Consider the following 24877-nt stretch of genomic DNA (forward strand, 5'->3'; position numbering starts at 1 on the left):
ATATACATTTCTGGATGTCAAGTTTTACGATCACGAGGTTACTTTTCATCGAGTCTTATATGTATTGATTTTAATGTATAAGAGTTCATGACAAGTATTTTATAATATACTATATGTTATTATATAAAGATATAAATATGTGTTGATTTTAATGTATTAGACTTGATGACAAGTAGATTATAATATACTACATGCTATTATATAAATATATAGATATGTATTGATTTTAATGTATAAGACTTTATGACAAATAGCCTCGTGATTGTGGAACTTGACATCAAGAAAGGTATATCCATTTTGTTATAGAAAACCAATTTTATAAAACAGTTTTATACCAATTAAATCAATTTTATAACATATAATATACTACATGTTATTATATAAATATATAAATACTATTTAATGTATAAGACTTGATGACAAGTAGCCTCGTGATTGTGGAACTTGACATCATATAAATAACATATATAAATATATAAATGTGTGTTGATTTTAATGAATAAGACTTGATGACAACTAACCTCGTGATTGTGAAACTTGACACCAAGAAATGTACATCTATTTTGTTACAAAAAATAATATAAATTCGTACGTACAAATTTAAACGAAATTAAATACTATACGTTTGAAGTTAATTGGAAAATGATACATCCTATAATCCTGCTACCATTGCACCCCAAAGTGTAATTCACCTTGAAATATCGTTCACACTTTCCGGTCCCCGGCGCGAACTACCCGCGTAGTATCAAAGAAATAACAAGTTCTCGATAGTAAAAAGTGTCTGAGAAACAATAACTAGCCAAGAAGCCGATAATACGAACCGGTTGGCTGGAAACGAACGAGTCGACTCTTCTTCGCTAGCATTTAATTACAGGCGCGCAGGGAGCGTTTCCGACCGAGGAACGAGTCGGGTAACAGGTAGAAGGTAATTGTAATCCTTCCTGCGAAGTTTCGACGCTCCGGTAAGGATATCGCATGTCAATTGCCTCGCTGAACATTCCCCGAGATTCTATCGGCGATTACGTTGCGTTAAACGTTACGTTAAACACCCTAACGACCTCTTGCACCAGACGTTTCCGTACGAAATGTCGCCAATTACAGTGTGCGCCGATAGTAGCGAGAGTCGTAGAAACTCCCCTGAAGAGCACCATACGAGAGTGACGAACGCTGATTGCTGGTTTAACCGGCGACCGTGTTTTAACCGAAACCTCGTGCCTGTCTAATTCAGAAACGCTTCGCCGCTTTCACCCTCCGGTTCGTCAGGAGGCTGCTATTAGAAACGTGGCTACCACGCGAGCAAAACGAATCTCAATTGGATCCAGGATTCGAGGCACGAGGAAAGTTTATTGGACGCGAAAAACGCTACGGTTTCGCTTTTAATTGCTAAGGTTTACTGCAACGGGTGCCAGATTGCGACTGAATCAGGAATTTATTGCTTCCTGTGGATGATATCTGCTTTTTGCAACAATTCACTGGACTGAAATAACTTGAATAATAAATCAAGCTATTATATTCTGAGCTTTGTGCAATTTGTACGATTTTCGAAACCTTTCAGGGTTTAAGAGTGATATTAGTTGTTATTCCAATAGTTATTTACTGTATTAGTTTAGGTTAATATCGAAGTTAGATATACCTATGCCAGTCTATAAAACTGTCAACACCTAGTGACACTGAAAGAATAAATGGAATTAAAGTAATATCGATGGCTTCTTTACCCTCAATTTTTGTGACACCAATACAAAGACATTCGTTATGGCATTCTACTTTCTAAAATAATATTCCTTTTTATATTGCCATACTTTCGTAATCGGTTTCCTGGCGTGACGTCAAATGCAGTGATTTACACCCGAAATTAATGTTGAATTAACGTTAAGACGGACATTTTCTCGCGCTTTTTGTCCTCGAGTTGTACAAAAAATTAAGGCGAAAATAACATCGACCACCTGTCGCACGGCTCACAATCTTCAACGATGACACAGTCACTTTACTCGAGTTCTCTTCTTCTCTCGTAGTCTGCTTCATTTTACCAAGAAACTAACAGTTCTACTCCGCGTTACGCGGCATCTGTTGTAACCAAGTTAACAACAAATTTTTCTGTTCAATTTTTAACTACCTTCATTACTCTGAGCCTGGAAAATGTGAGCTATTCGCGTTTACATCGAAAGTACTTGAAGAGAGTAGTAATCAACGACGTTTGAGAATTTAATTCCAGGTGGGAGGGTAATCGTGAAAGGTGTAATTAAAGACATGTTCCAAATACCTTTGATCAATTTACGACGAAATAATGTTCCCCAGTTTGGACGAAAGGCACTTCTATACTGTGTTGAAAACAAACCATTCAGTATTTACATTATGATTGACTTATTTTTAAATATCATATGTTTATAAATCACGTTCTAAATGTTCCCATGTATTAATATCTCCTGCTTTTAATTCTTTTTTATGAGGATCTTTAAACGACTTGGAATAATTGCATGACCGAATCCAATGTGCTTGGGAAGTAATTCGAGACCTGGAATGTTCGAGAAAGTTAGCAACTCTGTAAGAAGATGCCAAGGATGTATGAAAATGGGAACATGTAGAACACCTTCTGTAAAAGTTAGTCAACAAAACTGAGCTTTTGTCTTGTGCCTACCAAAGTCATTAATTTTTATTCCAACTAAAAAATATACCATAATCTCTTAACGCCACCAAGTGACTGTCGATTTCACGGAACTCAAGGATGACAGACTGAACGTTCACGTCTCTGTCGCGCCCACGATTAAATCATTATTCCGATTACAGGCTGAGGTAATTCAGTCCAAGAAGGGAATCGTGATCGAAGGACAACGACTCGTGTCAGACTTATGGATGTCAGTTTTTGAGTTCTGCATCGTCAACGTTTAGAAACGTTCTGAGGCTGAGAGAAGCAAAATCTCTGATCGAAGAGGAAGAAGGGCAGACCGAAGATGAGTCAATCGTGAGCTATCAGGAAAAAAAACGTGACGTGCTGTCACATCGAGGGGTGATGGGGAACGACCACCTCTCAGCCTGAGCTGTTCACCGATAGTAAAGCTGTACTGTTCGAGGAAGGAGGAGAGGTCGAGTGGCCGACTTCTTCCTCCTCTCGAATACGACACGCTTATCCGCCGTCCGGTTTTCTCGGTCACGGTTGTACGAAAGGGGGAACACGCAGGACGAACCACGCTCGTTCCTACATTATCCCCACGTGAGACCCGCCAAGCGTCGAGTCGATTCTTCTTCTTTGGCGTCTCCTTCCACCTGATGAAGACGAGGACCATACACACTCCGCGGCGGCTCAAAGAACGACTCGGTGCTCCACCGCGGACGCAGAGTTTTCCCATCCACGAAACGCGTGGACTGTTTCTCCTCTACATCCTCGCGTCGAGAGTTCGATTTGAAATATTCGCCCTCTGATCCGTGCCAACGCGAAGAGAAACGAAGTAATAAATCGAGGGAGCCCGTTTTCTTTGGTGTATCCGTGGAGGACTTGGGGACTTTAACGAGACGCGTCGATCGGGGACCCCCATCGATGATTGGTGGCTCGCAATTTGTTTACTTCGTTGGGGCTGTCGGTGAAGTAACGAGGAACTGAGAATTTCGTCGGTGAAGCAGGGAAAATTGAGAAGAAGAAACGCGATAGTTAACAGTGGCAGTGAATGTTCGGTGCGTTGGGAAGAAGTGAGAAGAGATCGTTGATGTTAGAGTACACGGAAGAGCAATGATGGCACGAGGATTACTTCTCATTTCAGTGGTAAAGAGATATTCGTCTATTATTTAGCGATCTACGAAAGGAAATAAATATACAAATTATTATGTGCATTATATGGAGAAATTATTGACTAGAGCTTTCTTTGCAAGCTACGCAGAAATATCTCCTTTTTCGTTAAGAATTTATATTAACTTCAAAGGTATAATTAAAGTTATAAATATAGTATATATTTGTGCCAGTATAAATTAAAAAAATATAAAAATACGAAAAAGAAAAAGGAAAGAAAAGGGTAAAGTATCTTCACAAATTATTACAGAGAAAAATATAAAATTATTAAAAGACAAACTCAAGAAAAAGTTACAAGGAGATATTTCTTGAAAGAAAATTTCTTCGAGGAAATTTAATTGACGATTAAATCGCGTTTTAATGCCGTGTTTTCGGCGCGAGAAGGTGACTGACTGCTCACCTGACCACATCTGTTGCTTCTCTGCTAAAGTGGAACAACCTTTTGCGTGGCCTTGATCCAGTAACCTGCCGGAACCAGGAAAAGTAAATAGCTTCCTCTTAATCGCTGCAGAATTCCGAGTTCGCTGTCGCGTAACAAGTGAAACATTTAATAACCGCGTAAATAGAGTATTGTTACTGGGATACACGACGATTTTAATCTCACATTTTTTATATTGGTTCACGAAACTGTTATTATTCGTCTATCATCGATTTATCATTGAAAATGGTTGAATATATTTTTGTTTCTATGTTGCTTGGAACGAATTCAAATATAATACGAACGAATGATATTTCATTTCGAAAACTAATAAATTAAACAAGATTTAAAATAGCCAACTAAAACTGTAGGTTTATAGCCAGTGACAATGATCATTGATTAGAAGCATTAAACGAATTTCCAAACAATAGAAAATATGTGTACGAATGAAAATTAATTATTATAGACAGTGATAGTTATCAAGTAATAATTTTGTAAGAAATTACTGACGAAAGTCGAAGGAAAATTAGTCGCGTTATTATTCGTGCCAATGGCGCAAGAAAAGTGTCGTCCTCGAAGAAAATACAAAAATATCTAGGAATCTCTGCGATGCTAGAAAGTATACCTTCTTCGAAACGAATCGTTCCTTTCAAACTTCATGACTCGGTTGCGTGTAAAACGGCAATTGTATCATTCGAAAGTTCATTTTTTGAATCAATTGTACATAAACGGAACGTAAAAGTACTAAGACCGTGATTAACGGCGTTTCGTTAAATCAATTACTACCATTGCGCGTCTTTCACGAATTCATTTGTAAAATTATTCGCTCCTCGTATATGAAAGTGTACTTAAAAATGCTTGGAAATAGGTTACGCGTTGACAAGAAGATAATCGGAGTATTTATCGCCTTACTGGTCGGGAAGAAACGAAATCTTCGGTTTGGCTGTCTCGGGCTACAAAATGAAATCGTTACGCCCATTCCACGTAAATAATCATAACTGCGGGGTTATGTTACAAAATATCCTGAAAATTGTTCGCTATTAGCTAAGAATTGATGACGAGCCGCGATAGGAAAGAAAAGGATCACTCAGTGAAATCGTAGCTCTTCTGTGTGAGCATCATGGTTACTGGGTCAACGCTGATTGCAAACAAAAGAGGATATGTTGGAATTTCCACTTTTACGGTTATTTCACGTGGCATAATGCGTCTCACGTGCTATTACATTGCCCACTTCCTGCACTGACAGCGTTAACACTTCGTTCTCGCGCCTCTCCGTTCGCGTTCGTGCCAAAAAATAAAGCGTGTTAAGTCGAGCAGAAAGATTCTGCGAAATCAGGTGTTGCAGCGTAAGAAACGAATCAGAACTTGTCGTACAAGAACAAATAAGACAACTCGATTCGATAAATCGGCACAAGGTCTGTGGTAAATTGTAGCATCAATGAAAATCATGATTCTACGTTGAGACACACGAGACCACCAAAAAGAATTGTCTCTGATACTGTAGAATCGTGTTGAAAATTTTCGTGTTCAGGGGATGTTCGAAAAATTTAGCAACATTATAGTTTCCAGATACCTGGGACTCAGCAGGATCGTTTCAGGACATTATAAACTTGTTTCGGGCTACGTTGAATATAGAATGATTTAAACCTGTTACTCCTAATTCGTGGGGACAGTGAACCGAACCCTGGCTCGATCGAACCAGGTGCTTCGAATCGAGTGAAACTTTATTTAGATAGACTTGATGGAACCTGAATCCGGTTCTAGTCGATTCGAGGCTGGCTAGTCTCGATGCAAAGGGTGTGGACATTATTTTATTTTACTCGTGTCTGGGTGGGCCTGTCAGATCCCATCTAATTGGAGATAGATCACTGTTCAGTCTGATTCATTCGATGTTTTGTTTTTTATCAGGGTATCTTCACCCTGTTGATTCAAATTTAGGATACTGGTATCGTCAATTATTGAAATTTTATTGCTCTTGGCATGTTTGCGGAGCAATTCATTTTTATACTTAAGATTGACAGGACCCCAGTTTGTAATTTTATTGAATTTATCGCGAATCTAATCGTATCTGCTCCAATACACGATGATTATTTAAATTACTTAATTTTCATATTAATTCATATTTATTTTCGAAAGTTATTTCTATTTACGTGTCCCGAATGCAATGTTTCATGAAACGAAACAAATATTTTCAGCTCCCAACGGTACATACTTTGACTTTCCATTCGCTATCTGGTCCCAATCAAAAAACCGTCGGAAATTTGTATTTTAGAAAGTTACCCTTGTCGCTGGTCCCCGTATCAGCGTGAAAGTTATACAACCGCTTATTCAAATTCAAAGAGAGAAACTAGGCAACCGTGATAAATGAAAACCTCCACCGAAGCGTTGCACTGTCGTCGATTAATCGACAGTTCGAAACAACCGCGTAGACGCCTGCGCTTTCGATACAACAGGATAAATTATATAAATATTACACTGTGTCTAACATTCGTGCTCTAGTTACAAATACATCGTGTCTAAAGAGGACTAAAATGAAATGAATTCGTAATCTTTCCATGCAAAGCAACGATTCGAAGGTTTCTCAACGCAGGTGTATCTCGAGCGTTGCGAGCCATCGAATTAGCCAAGATGATATACACGAGCGTAAACACACGTTTAGAACAACGTAACTTTCACCGTCGCGAGTGTTTCTCGCGGATCCGCAGGCACGTACGTTTTTATCATTCTCTTTCTCGCGTCGTCCGGTGGAAAATAGCTTAATTTCACCCATCACGCACAACCGTGCGTTCGGAGTGTTCCTTTTCGAGTTTTCACGGCGATTTCACGACGTTGCGCGTCAGTTTGCGCGCTTCCGTTGCAACGCGAACGAAACGTTTCTCCACAGTCGACGCACACGTCCGCTTTCGACGTGATTTCTTCCTAAGATAGCTGGTCCACCGACTTGGTAAACAAGAGGCGCGCGTAACGCCTCCACGCGATTTAATTCCTGCACGCATAACCGCGGAATCGTTGCATTGTCTGTTTAGGGAAATCCTATCGCGTTCCACGTACCGCGCGCGTTACGATTACGAGAGGGAAAGGGCGCGTTTCGAACGAAACGATCGTCTGAGAACGATAAGAGCCCAAGAGTGCGTTGCACTCGTATATCCCGAAGAATTCGCGAGAGGGATAGAGAAAAATAAAAAAACGAAACACAGTGGAGGCAATACCAGTTTCGGGACACGATGATTTTTTATCAGGGATCTTCGTTCTTTATTCTCCGGGGCCCCGAGAGGGTCGTAAATTTCTGTATATAACGGAAAAGAATTAATTACGTGTCCGAACGGGGGAGAAAGAAATCGCGGTATTCCGGGTACATCGTTTTAATCACGCTATGATATAGTAAGAGTCGTTGGCTGTACCATAATTTAGAATTAACGCGCGGTTATTAACGAGAGCGATCAATTTAACTGCCCACCCGTTAGAGCAGTTACTGTTCTCCTTTGAAATATCAATGAAGGCTATAATTTCAATTTTCTTTTTTTATCTTGTAATAAAAATTTATATAGGGTTGTCGAATGAAAAATTCTTGAAATCTAAAATATATTAAAGTCTAAAAATGTCGAAACATACGATTGGAAATTAGTCAAAGTAGAATTATTTTATACATTACTCATTATAGTTTGGCTTGAGTTATTAAAAATAAATAAATTTAAAGTACTTTTTGTTTAGGAAGGATCTACATGGGTTAAAATGTCACGTCAAAATGTATATAATACGAATACACAAGATTAGGTGAAGAGAACATGCAGACTAGACAGTTGGTTCTTTTCTGTCAGTCAATCGATTACTATAATTCTTAGTAAGATATTTTCGAGTGTTGTTAAAGTAATCCATAATAAATAAAATGTGTTTTCAACTCCAGAAGGAAAACTTTATCTACCAAAATAGAATCACTGTACATGCTTGGTACGACTTAATTATCGAAGTTGATGCATTTACGCGGAAATCTGATGCAAAATTTATTTTAACGCGCGTTTTATGCCCGTATTGCAACGATTGTTTCATACATGAATGTTCGAGATGTCGTTCGAAACGAAGTGACTCTAAAATTGAATGATTGAAAGCAAGTAACAGCTCGTGCAGTGAAAATGATTAATCATTCGCGATGATTTGACAGGCGATGGTTACGAATGCAACGCGCACGATATAATAAGTCGACCGCACCGTGTGTGACGAACAATGTTATTGTCAGTGATAATAATAAGTTTGTGCGAACGCACACAAATGATCCCGTGGTCGTTTCACTCTCTAGGCAGTCGTGCTACTATCCTCGATTAATGTCGGCGCTGAGGAGGATCTCAAAGACGACGCGGACCTTAACGACCATAAAGAACACAACGAGACGACCGTCGCGTCCATCAAGATCAACGACGAAGTGTCCGGGAACAAGACGGCGGCGATTTCGGTGAGCGAAAGAGGTTTCTATTTGCTTAAATAATATTTACACGGCGCGTTAACCACGGTTAATTGCGGTTAAACGTATTAACGCTGTAACAGATTTACTTTAAACGCGATCAAAAATTCGTAGAGAAGAAAGTTTGCGATGAAAAATAAAATTTCAAGATCAAGATTTAAGATAGGAATTTTAGATTCTGAGTTACTTCTGAATGGTATCTAAAAGTGAAGGTTTTGAAGTGTTTAAATATTGGTTCTTCAAAGATTATTCAAAAATTGATATTTCTGTCATTGAAGAAGTTTCGTTCTACCTTTGGAAATGGGAATCGACAGAACGCTACCAGAGGGCTAGCGCTACCGATCAGTGCAGATATTGCAAAAATTATACCTGATGACGCTACAGGTGACGAAGAAACGCCAGAGGAACTACCAGAGGTGAATAGAAATTTTTTAACTCATTCTTATTCGAAGTATAAATTACTAATATTACTATTTTTTTAAATCCTCTATAACGTTTAAATAATGTCTTAGTGTATTTCATTTCATTTGCAATGATTATGTTATTTTTTTAAACATAGAAGTACGTCCAAAAACTAAATATAATTTCGACACCCTTTCCATACCTCAAGTTGGCATTATTTTGACCAAGAACATTGGAATAATAATATTTAGATTGCACTGTCTTGAGACCTCAGAATCAATATCGATAAACATGTACGTAGAGGAAAAATTGTAGGAGAAAATTCTAGAAAGTAGTTTTCAGAGCTTCTCTGTACAATGAATCGTCGCTAATCTTCCAAAGCGTGTACCAATGTGTTTCTGTCCAATAAATACACTTGTCATCGTGTGACAATCTTTAAACTTATTTACAAAAGCACGTGTCACGTAAAATAACCACACAAACATCTCATACAGCTGCACTCAGCTTTCTCGTTCGCATTGATTTTAGTATCGCGTCAATATCTAACGTTTTACGACTTCGATTCGGTTTCACCGTGCCATTTAAGCCCCCCAGTCCAAAGTACGATTAATCTAACGAGAGATACGCATCTTTCATCGTGTGTTAAAGTCACCAGCATTTCCTTTCGACCGTTTATCTCGTTGGATCTAGGAATTTTCAGGAGGACACTTTCGTTCGTAGGATATGTTCCCGCGCGAGCACTTTCACGCGGCTGCAATCGATGTTTTTAATTACAGTCCGCGTAGAAATTCCAGGAGAATCACGCGTTGGACGAACATAGTCATTTCCGACGAATATACGCGGGGCACTTTCCATTCTGGACATTAATTAGCGTACCGGGTTAAAATATATGCAAACACGCGGACACATTGTTACCAGCGATTAAGATCCCCGCGACGGATAACTTGAAATTAAAATTAAAATGTAATTATCGTACACTTAATTACGAAGAGAGATTAAGTTGAATGGAAGAGTTTATCTACTCGTTACGAAATTAAAAATTCAGTGAACTTAATTGATTATTTGAAGATTCGACAATTTCATTATTGCACCAAAAAATTGTCAAAGAATACATGCTTCTTGACTCCATTTAGATCGATCGAATATAAATTTTCTCAACTCGAAATACAAACATTTGAATAAATTTTATTCTTTTTATAGGCTCAAGAACTGAAGATTATTAGACCTAGTTTATCTGGTTTGAGGAAACGTCCCACGTATCGACCCCCTCCAAGAAGACCATCTCTCACGAATCGAAGAAACGTTTATTCTGGTTTGCTTTCTGTTTATATTCAACCTTTGATCACCTTTCAGAAATACAGAGAAACTCATAAAATATCGTTCTTTACTTTTACGTAGTAATTTAGTAGGAATATCGGTATTGAAACGATCTTGATTTCACAGATCTGACCAGGACGCCGATAATCAGACCACCAAGGCGGCCCGCGGAAGCAAAGAGAGATCCCACGGAGAACGAGTGCACTTTCTTCACAAAGACAGTTTGTCTCGAAGCAACTGATTATCCGCAGTGAGTCTAATGTTACACTTTTCCCTTTATTCCACCGGAATCCAACAATTGCACAACCGATTCGTGAGCCAGCGTGCAGTCTAATATATTTTCTCGAACGCGGAGACAAGGATTAGGTTTAATTGGACCGTCGTTTCACAACAGTAACGACGTAATTCGCGGGGCTCATTAAAATGGAAGAAAGTACTTTCCTACAATTCTATACATTCGTACTGCCATTGCGCAATTGTCAGTTTGTCTCGATGTTCTCATCGTCTGTTCATTTAACCGAGCATCGCGGGACTCTGGACGAAAGAGGAAGTCGTGAAATTAACGGCGAAAGCATGAACTTTCGTTTTTTCCCCCCCTCTCCCTCTGGGTAATATGACTTTGTGATTTGTCACGTGTAAAATGTATAACGGAGTAGATCGTACGACTCGGGAGTTTTAAAGACGCTTTTAACGAATTGTGTTTAACTCGAACGACGCCCGTAATGATTTGTAATTAATTCTTCATCGTTCAATTTATTGATTTTAATGAAGTGAAACTTGTTCAGCGAGGCGATAACCAGGAGCTTGAGGAGCAACAAGGAGATGGTCGCAGCCTTGTTGACTGATTACAAGTCGCAGGATTTTGATGAGTCTGGTGAAAGTCTGCCGGTCTCGTTGCCTCTCGAAAATAAATATGAGAACAAGTATGGTGGACGATATGAAAATCGGTACGAGAACAACGAGATCAGAAGGTGAGAGTTAATTGTTGTCGAAACTTGTATGATAATGTCTATTTTTGAGGTTATTCTATTCATATCACCCTTGAGAAATAAAGAAAGTAAAGAAGCAAAGAATATTTACCAGTAAAATATTGAAAATTTGTAAAATATTCTTGTAAATCGTTCAATGATTTATTTTGTTGGAATTAAACAATAATATATACTGACCCCCTGTTGAACGTTTACCCGGCAGACAGCAATGCATCAACGTATTGCGAATTATCTGTTTGCAGGATTAGAAAGTACACTAAACAGTATTTATAAGATTGATAATTATTTATGGGGTGATTCGATACGCCAAAATAAGATAAAAGAACGACAAAATCGTGATTGAGGATTTGTAAACATTTTTTGAGAACATATTTAAGAAGATATGTTTGGCATAAAGCTTCAAACTTAATTTTTTAAATTTGCCTTTGACTTTCAATATTTTATTCTTTAATTTATTTTAGGAGATCCGATTTAAGTTCACCGTTTGACAATGTTGAAGAAGGTTTCACGTGTCCGTCGATCATCAAGTATGCACGCCCGCAGTTGGCCAGAGCCGCCTCTGGCATTTGGAAATATATAATAAACACCGGTGAACACACGCAGACTTTGAGATTGGAAAAGTGTTCGTAAGTAGAGTTTAATTATAAATATTAGATCGTTCAATAAATTCCTGGCGCTCGACTTTCTTGGATCGACTATGAAACGGATGACATGTCTACGTATTAAAAATAATTCAACTTTACACACATGCAGTTTAGAAACTATTAGAATTTTATTAATTATTAAGCAACTATTAGAAGTGGTAAAACCTCCCCTTTGAAATGGTTTTTGGTTTTTGTCGATCCAACGTTTCATTTTAGAGATATCATAATTTATGTAAAGGGGTAATTTTTTAATTTCCACTAGGATCTCACTTTCCGTCTTATAAAGGGCTACTAATGCGTATTGAAAATAGTAAAACTTTAGACGCGTGTAGTTTCGAAACTACTAGTATTTTATTAATAATTGAACCATTGTTGGTAGTGGTGAAGCCTCCCCTTTGAAATGGTCTTTGGTTTTTGTCGATCCGACTTTCCGTTTTCGAGATATCGTAATTTATATGAAAAGATAATTTTTCAATTTCCACTCTCCGTCTTACGAAAGCCTATTAACGCGTATTAAGAATAGTAAAACTTTAGACGCGTACAGTTCCGAAACTACTAGTGTTTTATTAATTATTGAGCCACCGTTAGCAGCGGCAAGGCCTCCCCTTTAAAATGGTTTTTGGTTTTTGTCGATCCGACTTTCCGTTTTCGAGATATCGTAATTTATGTAAAGGGGTAATTTTTTTAATTTGACTATCTCTGTCTCCGTCTGACGCGTCGCGCTGGACCTCTTTGTCGCACGTGAGTCGTGACCGAGTGACCTAGTTCCGGGCGAAGTATTTCCAAGAATTTACTACGCATTGTTTACTAGTGTCACGCGTGCGAGATGAATGAACTCGCGCGAGCGCACTACGAAACGTAAACAAACCCCATCTCAGAAACTAGCCACCGCATCGACTTGAAATTAAAATCGCTATATCTCCGGAACTAATAAAGCTATCGACTCGTACAAACGCTCATTTTAAAGGGCATTTAATCCCCTAACCGATGACCATATCACATACTATAATTTTTGCTATCTTCCATGTTTATTTTAACATTTACTTTGACACTCGACTCGAAACAAAAATTTTCATATCTCCGGAATTAATAAAGCTAACGTCTCGTACAAACGCTCACTTTAAAGAGTTCCTTACCCTCTATCCGATGACCATATCAATTACTATAATTTATGCTTCCTTCTATATTTAATTTTAAAATATATTTATTAAATAATTTCCACTTAGATTTCAAAGGTAACTTTATTTTATAATTTCAATTCTAATTTGCATTTAACGTTTGATGCAGAAAATATTGCTTACGTTGTACATATTATGTTAAATTTGAACTTTAGAAATTATCATTTAACTGGCCAACAAGTCACACTATATAAAAAGTTTAATAAAACAGTACTTCTTTCACTTTGTACTATTTTGGAAATATTTTAGAAACGTTTAATAAAAAAGTACGCATAAAAAGAATATAATAGAGATACACGAATAAGGAAGTACATCACATATTGAATGAAGAAGATATTGAAGAATTTTAGTGTCCACAATGAAAGAGAAAATAGCTAAAATTATAGAAAGCACTCTAACACGAATAGAATAATTTTATTAACAATTAATTTATCACTGTTATGAGAATACCAAGATTCGAAACTACGATTAATTACCGAGGAATACTCTTTTCATGAATTTTATCTTATTTCTCATTACATCTGCAATTCAAATATTTATTCATGACTTCCTAGAAACTCGCTCCTTCTGTTTTCGAAACAATTCATCTCTATCGTTTATTCTAACGATGTACTTCCGTACTACAAGAAAAATGGATGTTACATTCAATTAACACTTTCTTAAACAGCTTCACTGAAACATTTCTATTAAGCTAGCCGTAGAAATTGAAACTGGATGCTTCGTTACAAACGATTGAGCAAAATATCTACTTTGTTCGCAGTTCCTTGCGGTAGAAGACCTCACTTTGCAGCTCACTTTCTTTTCACCCATAAAACTACGTAGAATTTCATAGAAATAGAATCCTTCGAACGATTGAATAATATAGAAACTTATTCAATTCCAGGAATCCACAGTCGAGTTGTTCGTTCATCTCAGAGAACTATCGATCGTCGTGCGTGCAAGTGTACAATTATCACAGACTGCTGACTTGGGACAGCAAATTGGGCCTACACATGGACATTTTCAAAGTGCCGTCGTGTTGCAGCTGCCACGTGCACGGTTATAGCGAGATCTTTCCCCCTCATCAGAAGGATCCACCCCAAAAGCTCAAAGAATCGTTCCCAGGATCTGATTTCGCCACGACGAACGATCAGAAAGAAGATTACGAGGACGTTTCCAAGCTGAACTACTTGAACAAATACGCAAATAACTTTGACTCCAGTCACGGTACGCTCGAGAAGAAACTTAATTTGTCTGACTTAATAAAAATATGCAATCATTTCTTATTGGGATTATCGACGAGTATTGTGCAGGCAGAGTTATTATTTTGTTTCTTTGGCTCTGTAGGCTCGAGCAACAAGAAACCCATAGCGGATGCCACGCCAAGTCGACCGTCGTTCACTCTTCCCGTGAGGACGAGGTCGAAGAAGCCTTCGTCATCGAATTCAAGGCCGTTCGACAAGCTGCCTCAGCAACACGCGCCTAACACCAGGGCTCCAGGCTACACCGGACCGTTACTGAAAGGCTCCAGGCCAACCAGACCTAACAGACCACCTTACAGACGAGAATCAACGACACACGTCGAAGAAAACACCGAGGCTGCGAGTAACAGTTCGATTGGAAACAGGTACACTACGCGAGACGGAATATTTAGAACGAAATAAAAATCTTAACTTTTGTCGATTACGATGGTTAACGTTTTGGGCATCTGACTGTGGGCGTAATGAATGTTTTAAATTGTTACGAATAAGTTTGTAATATACAGGTACAGTCAACCGTACGATCTGGACATGGACGCCTCGTCGCGGCTGCAAAACAGCGGCTTTTACGACGAGTATCAGGAGCCACAGAGGCGAATCAATTATAATTACCATCCAATCATCGATTTCTTTCGACCCGAGGCGTCGATGCTGCAATCGTCGGAGACCCAGTCAGCGGCCCAAGACGATTCCAACGCGTGGAAACCGGTGATATCGTCATAAGCGAAGATCCATTTACTTCGGAGTACCTGATCCCTTATATCTCTTGTAAAAAGAAATCGTTATTATCGAATTATTAATCGTGTTTGACTGTTAACCGACCATAGAGCGTAGTATACGCATCGAGAGTAGATTTATATTTAATAGTTATTCCGTAAACTTAAGCACTCGTTCATATTCATCGAAGATATCTTCTCACGTCAAAGAAAGCTGTGAAATTATTTTCGACTATTTTTCTAACATTCTCTGACGAAGCTTCGACTATTGGAATTTTATATCAGGGTTCTGAGTAATTCTAAAAAATCTATTTGATGTAAATCTCCCCGTAATAGTTGTACCACCCTTTAATTAAAATTAGAAACCGCCTACATAATTGTTATTGAAAGTTTATCGGATTAAAACTTTGGAATGACAGATAGATCGTAGCTAAACGTTTATATATTTCTGTTATACATAGAGGAAGTAGAATGAACAGAGGATACGCCTGTAGAAGCATAATGATTACGTTGGGCAGGTGCAATCGCGAAATCATTGTAGTTATGTAACGCTGCGTGAACTTTATTCTATTATATTTATTACTTGTTATTTTTATTAATTTATGTTCGCTAATTGTACGTACGTGTCTTACAAATTATTAAATATACGATACAGCAACGACTTAACTGCACTTCTTCAAACCTTGTACATTCTACGATAACGAAAAACGAACTTCTTTCGATTCTTTGTCTTGTATGTAAAACAAATATCTTCTGTTTCTCTGTAAATGTACAAACTGTATAAAACACACACAAAATAAAGATTTATACAAATTGGTATTGCTTTTGCAAGTAATTATTCAATATACGTTTAAATATCTCGAGTAGAAGATGAACAATTCAGCCAGAAATCTGAAGAAAATTATCTGTTAGGTATTATTTGAGAAGTTCAAGATCTTAAATAGGAAAAAGAAGTCAGTCTTGGAAATATTTGCAAATCGTATATTGGATCAGGCATTTTAATCAGCTTTCGCAAGGCTTGTGACTAAACATTGTCCTCATTCCGTTCTCTTTTTTTCTTTAGAACACTGTGGTTTCGCGATACCAAGTTCTGCAATCTTCTAAATCAACGAAACTAGTCAAGAAATATAAACAAGTGATAAATGCATGAGCAGAACAGGACATTAGAAAATGAGAAGTTAATTTTCAACGTTTGATTTTACAGCATCCATCACGCAAATATTTTGTTTACATTTCCTTGCCGCTTTAAAAGGAGTATGGGTTGCTATCAGGTCTTAAAAATTTCCTAAAATTTCCAACGTGAATCTTATCGACTCTCACGAACTCAAAATTGCGTTTGCCATGTTCTATAATTTTAAAGACACAAAGAGTTCTTCTAAACTGATGTCTTCTCCTATTATGTCCTACGTATCCTTGCTCTTTTCAATCGCGATACTTGAAGTTTATGTCACGGAGCTGCTTATCGTAGCAGTGTAAAGAGACGTTTATACGAAACTGGCCATCCACAGTCAAGAGCACAGACCGTTTTGCTTAGCTCAGTCGCCTGTGAATCGTTTGCTTCGCTTGCCAAGTTTCTGCAGAAGCGATTGCACTGAGCCTTTCCGCGTTGGTCCACGAAGCGTGTCGCTCGAGCCACAGTTCTCTCCGCATCGCTAACTCCGGATAAAACTAAACCGAACCACGAATTCTAGAAACTGACCAGTCGTGAAATCGAATCTGCGACATTTTTCTCGAAATCACTGAAAAATTTAATCCCCTTATACGAAGTGTTTGGTCAGCCCTGGACAAAATTTAAATGGAAGACTCTAGAGGCTAAAATAAAACGAAAATCAAGGATACTAATTTGTTGATTGAGACTTCGTTAAAAAGTTATAGAAACATTTCCGGCCACACAGTATATTTCCAGTAATGAATTTTTTTCTCGAAAATGCGTAGGATTTCGGGGGTGTGTCTATTCACCAAAAAAGATTGTAATTGACCCCCGCAATCAAAAATAATTTTTTTAGAACGATTCCAAAATTTTTAATTTTCAGGGTAACAGACAGTTATGATCAGACATTATATTTTCAGTAATGAATTTTTTTCTTGAAAATGCGTAGGAATCCGGGGGTATGTCTATTGACCAGAAATGATTATAATTGACCTTTACAAACAAAGATAATTTTTTTAGAACGATTTCAAAATTTTTAATTTTGTTAAAAAATTTCACACCTTCTCGAATTTTTTTCTAGAAAATGCGTAGGAATTCCAGGGTATGTATATTGACCAAAAATGATTATAATTGACCCTTACAAACAAAAATAATTTTTTTAGAACGATTTAAAAATTTTAGTTTTGTCAAAAAATTTCACACCTCGAATTTTTTTCTGGAAAGTGGTTAAGATTTCGGGGGTATGTCTATTCGCCAAAAATGATTGTAATTGACCCCCACAACCGAAAATAATTTTTCCAGAATGATTTGAAATTTTCTAATTTAATTTTTTAATAACTTTTTAACGAAGCCTCAATCAACAAATTGATATTCTTGATTTTCGTCTTATTTTGGCCTCTAGAATCTCCCATTAAAATTTTTCCCAAAAGTGACCGAACAACCTGTATAGTGGTATAATCTGAAACTTTGGAATAAAATTTAGTATTACTTTTGCACTGTAACATTATAAACAGCAAAATAATAAGCCAGCCCTCAACTTGGGAGGTTAAACTAAACGTAGAGTGATTTGACGTATCAAATAAAAATCGTAACGCAGTAGATAATAATATCGTTACGTCAAGTGGTTCAAAATAGTCTTGATAATTTATTAAAAAATCTATAACAGACCTTCCTGTTAGTCTGTTATTAAAAATCGTAATATTATTATAACCCTGACTTATGAAAAATATTTATTACGTAAGTTGTAAACGAGAGTAATCGAAGAAACAAGATCAAGCTACTGCAATATACGAACTTTCCGATAGATGATCGATATTCGATACAAATTACCGAATCCAAACAGAAAGTGGCGCAGAAAAACGGAGTGCAATTAACGGTGCGCGTGTATCAGCGAGCAGGCTGATCGAGAATTTCTTTATTCCCTTTCCAGTGAAACGATCCACCGAAGGATTCAATCGAGAGTGACAGAACCGTTGAACGCTTAGGCTTGCACGGTCCGTGAACAACAGGCTAGATCCTACCTCTCTGCCTTTCGGATCACCGAGAAAATATAAATTAGGCCACGAGGACTATGCAGCGGACAGTTCGATGGTGGTTCTCGCTCGAAAATGATTAGAAACCGCCGGCTGTCGCTTATCCTTCGAAAAAACAGACGACAGTTTCTCCGCGTCGAATACCTCTGGCGATGAACGTGAAACGTTGCCAGCCACGTTACGAGATCTCGACAATAAATCTATTGAAATTGTTTAAACGGTGCTGAAGAAAATCCTTAGTTCGTGTCTTGTGAAACCCTACAGAATGACCGACCAATAAATTAAATCGATGCGATAATACTTCTGTTTTTATCGGACACTCAGTGCAATGGCAAGCTCCGACTAACGCAATGAGTCGAGTATCGCTAATTCGTCGCTTGTGTTTCATTTTTCTGGTGTCAGTTCTCGAAACTCGCGCGAAATCGGTAACATTAACGAATCTTGCTTCAGGCTATGCCAAGGGAACGATAGCTAACGATTCGAGCGAACCAGCGATCACTTCTCGACCAGAAGACCAGGATCCTATCGAAGCTTCGGAGACGATCGTTTACAATAGATTCGCGAATCCTCCAGAAAATGACAAAGGGCACTCAGCTTCCGAAGAAGATCCTGAAGGACCAGAGGATCACGTGATACCGTATTCGGAGCACGAGAACCCGAAGGAGGTCCCAACGAAACCGAAATACACGGCTCCGGGCCAATGGGCCAAGCCATCGAGAGACAGGGACGTTTCCTCGGAAGACGTACCCACGAGATTGTACGCTCAAGTCCGGAAGACTCACACGGTGAGACGTCTGCCACGGTGGAAGGCGGTGGAGAGCGCAGACTCGGCGGAGGAGAAGGAAAACGCGGCGAGATTGAAGGAAGTGGTGAAGAACACCAAGGTGAACACCGTCTACACCGAAGAGGGCTACGAGGATTCCGCGTACGATCATGCTGGCCACGCCAGGGACGCTGATTATCACGAAGGATACGCCAGAAAGCTGCACGAGCAGATCGACGCAAAAAAGAAGATAAAGGATGGTGAAAACAACGAGGAAGATGAACGTTCGAACGAACTTAGCAAGCATAAAAAGATAGATCCTGAGGAGTTCAAGGACTACGATGAGGATTATAGAGATTTCGAGTATAGAACAGATTCTAGTAAATTAGTGGACGTTGAAAGCGAGGATAAGTGGAAGAAGACAGTAAATCCGAAATCGGTGGCTGAGAATGGCATACAGAGGCTGCAGGAGGATTTGGAAAAGGAGGCTGAGGAGAAGGAGAAAGGAATTGAGATCAATAAATTGGAGAAAGATTCTAGCGATGCAAAAGCTGGAAAGAAAGGGGGAAAGAAGAAACAAGGAAAAGAATTATTGAAAGATAGAGAAAACGATGATTCTATAGAAACATTAGAGGAATCGCAAGATCGTTCGATTTCGACGGAACGCAGTGTTCACGAAATTACGACTTCAACGCCTAGTTTTGAAAATGTTTCGAACAACCCTGAATCGTACAGATACGAAGTAGATGAAAAATCGCCTTGTACAGAGGCGATTGATTTTCAGCCAGTCGATGATGGTTCTGTAACTCCTAGCTACGGTCAAATCTTCTGGGATTACTTTAAAACGCAGAATCAGTTCACCACGATACAACCTCCGGTTATTTTGGAATCGACTACCGCAAGTCCAAATCCCTTGCAAGCTTCGTCCATCGTAGGAAACGCAAATCTACTTTATGGAGGTCAGATAATAACGCCATTTCCGATCGTTGAATCGGCGACTTTAGAAGGAATCAACCAAAACGAACAATTTCCAGAAATATATAAAGTCATCCCCAGCAACGATCCTGGACTTTTACTGGGCAATTCTGCAACAAACTTGGATGGAACGGTAGAGTTTGACAAGAATTTTGGCAACTCTTTCTTCGATCCATCGTTACATTCATTCACAAACCGTAAACCGCGCTATAAGATCACTGTGAGACAAAAACCAACGAAATCTATAGATCCTCCCACTACAGAAACCCCAAAAGAATCAAGGAACACCTTGTTCCACGACAACTACATGAAAGTTCTCATGCATCTGAAGAACGAAAACAACGCCAAGAATCTGCACCCGAATTCCTTGCAGAGGTACAAGGATCAACGAGATCTGACGAGACCTCGATCACCGTTTTTGCAAAACGAGGACTCGTACTACAATTTCGATCCTCGTGGACGCAGATCCAGAATTCAGGCTCGCAAAATGAGCTCGATACCGGCTGTGGACTTACTTCCGCCCGCGCCGTTGCCCAGCAGCGATTACGCGAGGTACAAAGAAGCGAACGATCACGTAACCCGTGCCGGAAGAGCGTCGAAGTCGATGAAAACTGTTCCCGGGTCGTTTCGTCGCCAGCAGAAAGGCGTCGACGCTGGCAAAATTCGCGCAAAAAGGAGAGAAAGAAGATCCACGGCGTGGGAAAGCGTCCAGTCGCTGGCGAACGATAGCGCGTCGAATCGGGGCGAAACAGAACGAATAGAGAGAAACACGAGGATCGGGGAAAGAAATCCGCGACGTAGAGCGACACGCGAGACGACAAAACAGCCTGTCGAGAAGAAATCCAAATCCCACGCGAACGAAGAAAGAGAAAGCAGCCTCGTTGTTTCCGATGCGAGCAAGAACAGAAATACTAGAACTACCTTAGAGAACAGTAATGAGAAAGGAAAGAGTCACGAAGAGCTTCTGGAAGAGTCGCCCAAAGTCACCGAAGATGTCATAAACGAAGAAATCGACGCTCGGTTTAACGAGAACGAAGAAGATCCAAGCGAGGAAGTCGAAGCAGAGGTTCCAGAGTTCGATTACGTGGAGGAGATCGAAGAAGATGATTCGGATAATGCTACTGCTATAGATGCCACTACCACCAGCTTGGATCTGCAGAAGTATCCGTTTTACAACGACGAGAAGCTGCCAACTCCGTCCGCGTTGAGGTACGCGATCGATCCACGAAGAGTGCCCAAGAAGACGTACGGTAAAATGGAGTTTTACAGTTCGCGGGACGCTTATAAGCACTGCGACGAAGTGGAGCCCAAGTTGGACGTGCTACCTAAAGAAGAGAGCCCAGTTCCTGATAGAGGCTTAAAAGAGGATCAGCCTCGACTGACCGGTTTAGGGGACAAGCTCGACTGTTTCAAGGCGAAATACTTCGACGAGGAACCGTTCGACAATCCGCTGTTCCTCGAGAAGGAAGTGGAGGATCCTGTACCAGCTTTGAACCTGGACACCAAACGATTCGCCTCCAGAATCATGATGTTCCCGAAAGAGGACGATGACTACGTGGAGCAGAAGTCTTCCAAGAGACCGGAAAGCAATCGTCAACAGAAGAGACCGGATACCATGGCTGCTAGGGTCCAGAAAACGCGACGTATTCGTTACAAAATGTATCCTAAAAGCAGAATGGTGACGAGACCGCGGGTTTACAGAGTAAATTCGCAAGGGAGGTTCGTGAAAACTACTCAGAGACCACGGAAGGTTGTAGTGAAACGGCCAGTCACGTCCGCGAGCGAAATGTCGTCGTTCTACATGCCCTATCAGAACCAGGTTTACGAAGACGTTATGGGGACCATCAGGAACATGGCGAACTCGTATCAAGTCGAGGAAATCACCACGGTGCCAACGTCGGAGGAAGTGACGATTACTACAACAGAGAGCAACAAAGTTAAAACAAATGCATCGGCTAATTCGACGAGTAATGGAAAAAAGGAAAAGGATGGCTTGATGATAAATATTATCGAACGTCCTAGCAACGTGCACGTCAATATCGAAGGGCTGGTACCACCGAATCGATCTAACAGACACCACACGATGAACAGCAGGAGCAGAGTTCCGCAGAGAAGCAGAACTAGAATGCAATTTGTGCAGAAGTCTGTGAGACCTGTCAAACGTCGTCGAAAGATTCGTATTTACAAACGAGATACAAAGAGTAACGAAGAGTACAAGATCAACGAGAACTCGAAAGGCAAATCAAGAGGCACAAATATTCCTGAGAAGAGGAAATCTAATTTCGTTAACGCTTCGAGCGACGGAGATCAGACGAAACAAAAATCTCAGAGAGTCGTTTACACGATCATGGACAGAATCAGACATTCGAAACCGAAAGAGGAGGCGAGAGGAATTGGTAAGTTCGCGAACGCGTCAAGGATGGAGGAAGATGGCAGAAGAAAGGAGCCCAGGTACAATTATATCAGAAGAAGGAAACCTTCGAATTTGGCATTGACTACGACCGAAACGTCGATCAATTCCACGGATAAAATTGATTGGACAGAGTCAACCACTGAAACGATAGCCACTACAAGTGGAATCGTCGACAGTCGGGAACTTCTCAAAGAGAATCAAGAAGTTCAATATTTCGTGAATAACACCGACAACGAGAAATTGAATTTTAATGAAACGAAATATAATAATAGTTACGCAGTTCACGAAAATATCGATGAGGCTACCACATGGAAACCATCAGAGATTTCTAGACTGGAGACATTTTTGGACACTGAACCGCCAGGGTACACTGATTTCTCTTCCGAGGAGCTGAAGAAATCCCTTTTCCAACGTAATAACGATTCCAAAGGTTCGAATTTCAGCAACGAGAAAGAAGACGAGGACTCGAAAGCGTTTCGATCGTATTTCCCCGAGGAAAAATCTGCTAACGAGAAAATGGAACCGAAAGAGTCATCAGAAGACAGCTCGTCGATGGAAAGCGATTCGAAGGAAGAAGATAGGACGTTTTTCTCTTATGCGGACAGACCCTTGTCGCCAGCAGAGAACAACGAGGACCAAAAATATTCCGAGCTTGGTCCACGCATAAATAAACCGTCGTTTTTCCACCCACCGTTCGCGTTTTCGAATCGTAGAACGTCTTCGAGCTCCGAAGAAGATTCCAAGGAGGCGGAATCCGCGGAACGAAAGGAGTACGTTTTTCCGTGGTACAGGGACAAAGAGGATAAAGAGAAACGTAGTCGATATCGTGGTCGAATGGGCGAATACGAGTATCCTTGGGAGAGGAGGGAACGTTTGGCGCGAGAGGAGAGGAGAAAACGAGAGGGAAAGCGTGGAAGGTTCAGCTTCGACGACGAAGACGATGACAACGATGACACCTTCGCGAGGAAATATCGAAGGAACGTTTATCCGCGAGGAAGGTATCGTTTCTGGTCTCGCAAAGAGGACGAGGACTCGAAGGAATCGGATAACGTGGAAATCAGCAGCGAGCATAAACCGATCATGAAGTATAGCAGCAGATACAATGCTAAGAACGCGACGTTGCCCGTCGACGAGGCATCGACGAACGCGGAGGACATTAGTAGATCCATTTCGAAGTTTCTCGAAGGGGATTCTGAGGAGAAACCGTCCAAGGAGAATAGTTCGCAGGAAAGGAGGCCCAATTCTCTGAAACGTAGTGGAATTTCTAGGGGAATGATCGTTCCTGAGGACGTCACTTTGCCACCGACGAGAAGAGGTCGAAGCAAAGATACGTCGAGGACTTCGACTGGTAATTCTACGGAAGTGATGGTCGACAGAGGCGATTCGTTACAGGATGAGGGGAAAAGAGGACACAGGAATACTTTGGACACTTCTGAGTCTCGATCGACGACGGAAGAACCGAGACAGAGAAGACGCAGACCGAAGACCGTTGTTTCGATGGTGGAAAGTACACCGAAACCTGCGACTCGAGCGAATCGAAGTCGTAGGAGACAGAAATCGACAACGCCTGGTATTGTTACGCCCACCACTTCGACGAGTACAACTTCGGCGCCGAGAGTCGTAAGGAGAAAGCCTCAAAAGTCGGTCAAGCATTTGAAAATAGGTACGGTTCCAAAAGTGGAGGATAGATCGAACAGCTACGGCGACAAGGGAGTAGAGACCTCGAGTAGGAGAAGCAAATTATCGAACGATTCGAAAATATCGAAAGAAAATGAGGGGAGAAAGAGTCGAAACGAATCGAGAAAATCTGAAAATACCACTGTTCGAGAGTTGAAAGAGAAAAGCTTCGAAGGAAGGGAGACATCGAACGAGAGTATCACTCGTCAGGGAGGAAATGGAGCGAGTCAGAATTCAGAAAGTAAATCTATTAAGCCTGAAGGTGAATCAGATCGCGAAGTTGCAAGGAAGAGTGACGAAGTGAACGACTCGAAGGAAACGTCGTTCGATGAAGGGAATCGCGAAAGATTTGATTTCAAAGACGTCAGGGTTGAAAAATTGAGCGACTTTGTCAAGTCTGATGACGATTATGACGATAAGTATGGAAATATTTTGAAGTCAGACACGAGTTTCACGCCGCAGGGCGCTGTTCAACTGTCCGAGCAAGGATCGAGGGAAATCGTTTCCACAGTTTCCTGGATATCGGAGAATTATAATTTTTAAGGTACCAAGCTTTCCTTTGTTCTATATTTGAAAATTTATAACCGAAGTAAAATTAGAAGAATTGAAAATATAATTGGAGAAGTAATTTGTTATTGCTATGATTTGGAAACATTTGTATCAATTTTAAGATGTACAAAAGAATATTTTATAAAAGGAATTAATCAATTTCAGAATCGTTTGGAGGACA

At 39.9% G+C, this 24877-nt stretch overlaps 1 protein-coding gene across 1 annotated transcript; it reads left to right on the forward strand.

Moving 5' to 3' along the window:
• The first annotated feature begins 3721 nt into the window (after positions 1 to 3721).
• Positions 3722 to 15143, forward strand: LOC122395905 (neurotrophin 1). The gene is made up of 10 exons (XM_043393819.1): positions 3722 to 3754; positions 8491 to 8643; positions 8898 to 9068; positions 10255 to 10366; positions 10498 to 10621; positions 11157 to 11342; positions 11822 to 11986; positions 14066 to 14382; positions 14509 to 14788; positions 14927 to 15143. Exons 1-10 carry the CDS (start codon positions 3722 to 3724, stop codon positions 15141 to 15143), a joined length of 1758 nt encoding a protein of 585 aa, XP_043249754.1.
• The last annotated feature ends 9734 nt before the right edge of the window (positions 15144 to 24877 follow it).

The sequence above is a fragment of the Colletes gigas genome, unplaced genomic scaffold (genome assembly GCF_013123115.1).
Source record: "Colletes gigas isolate AHSC1104 unplaced genomic scaffold, ASM1312311v1 Colletes_gigas_Sc00006, whole genome shotgun sequence".
Classification (NCBI taxonomy): Eukaryota; Metazoa; Arthropoda; class Insecta; order Hymenoptera; family Colletidae; genus Colletes; species Colletes gigas.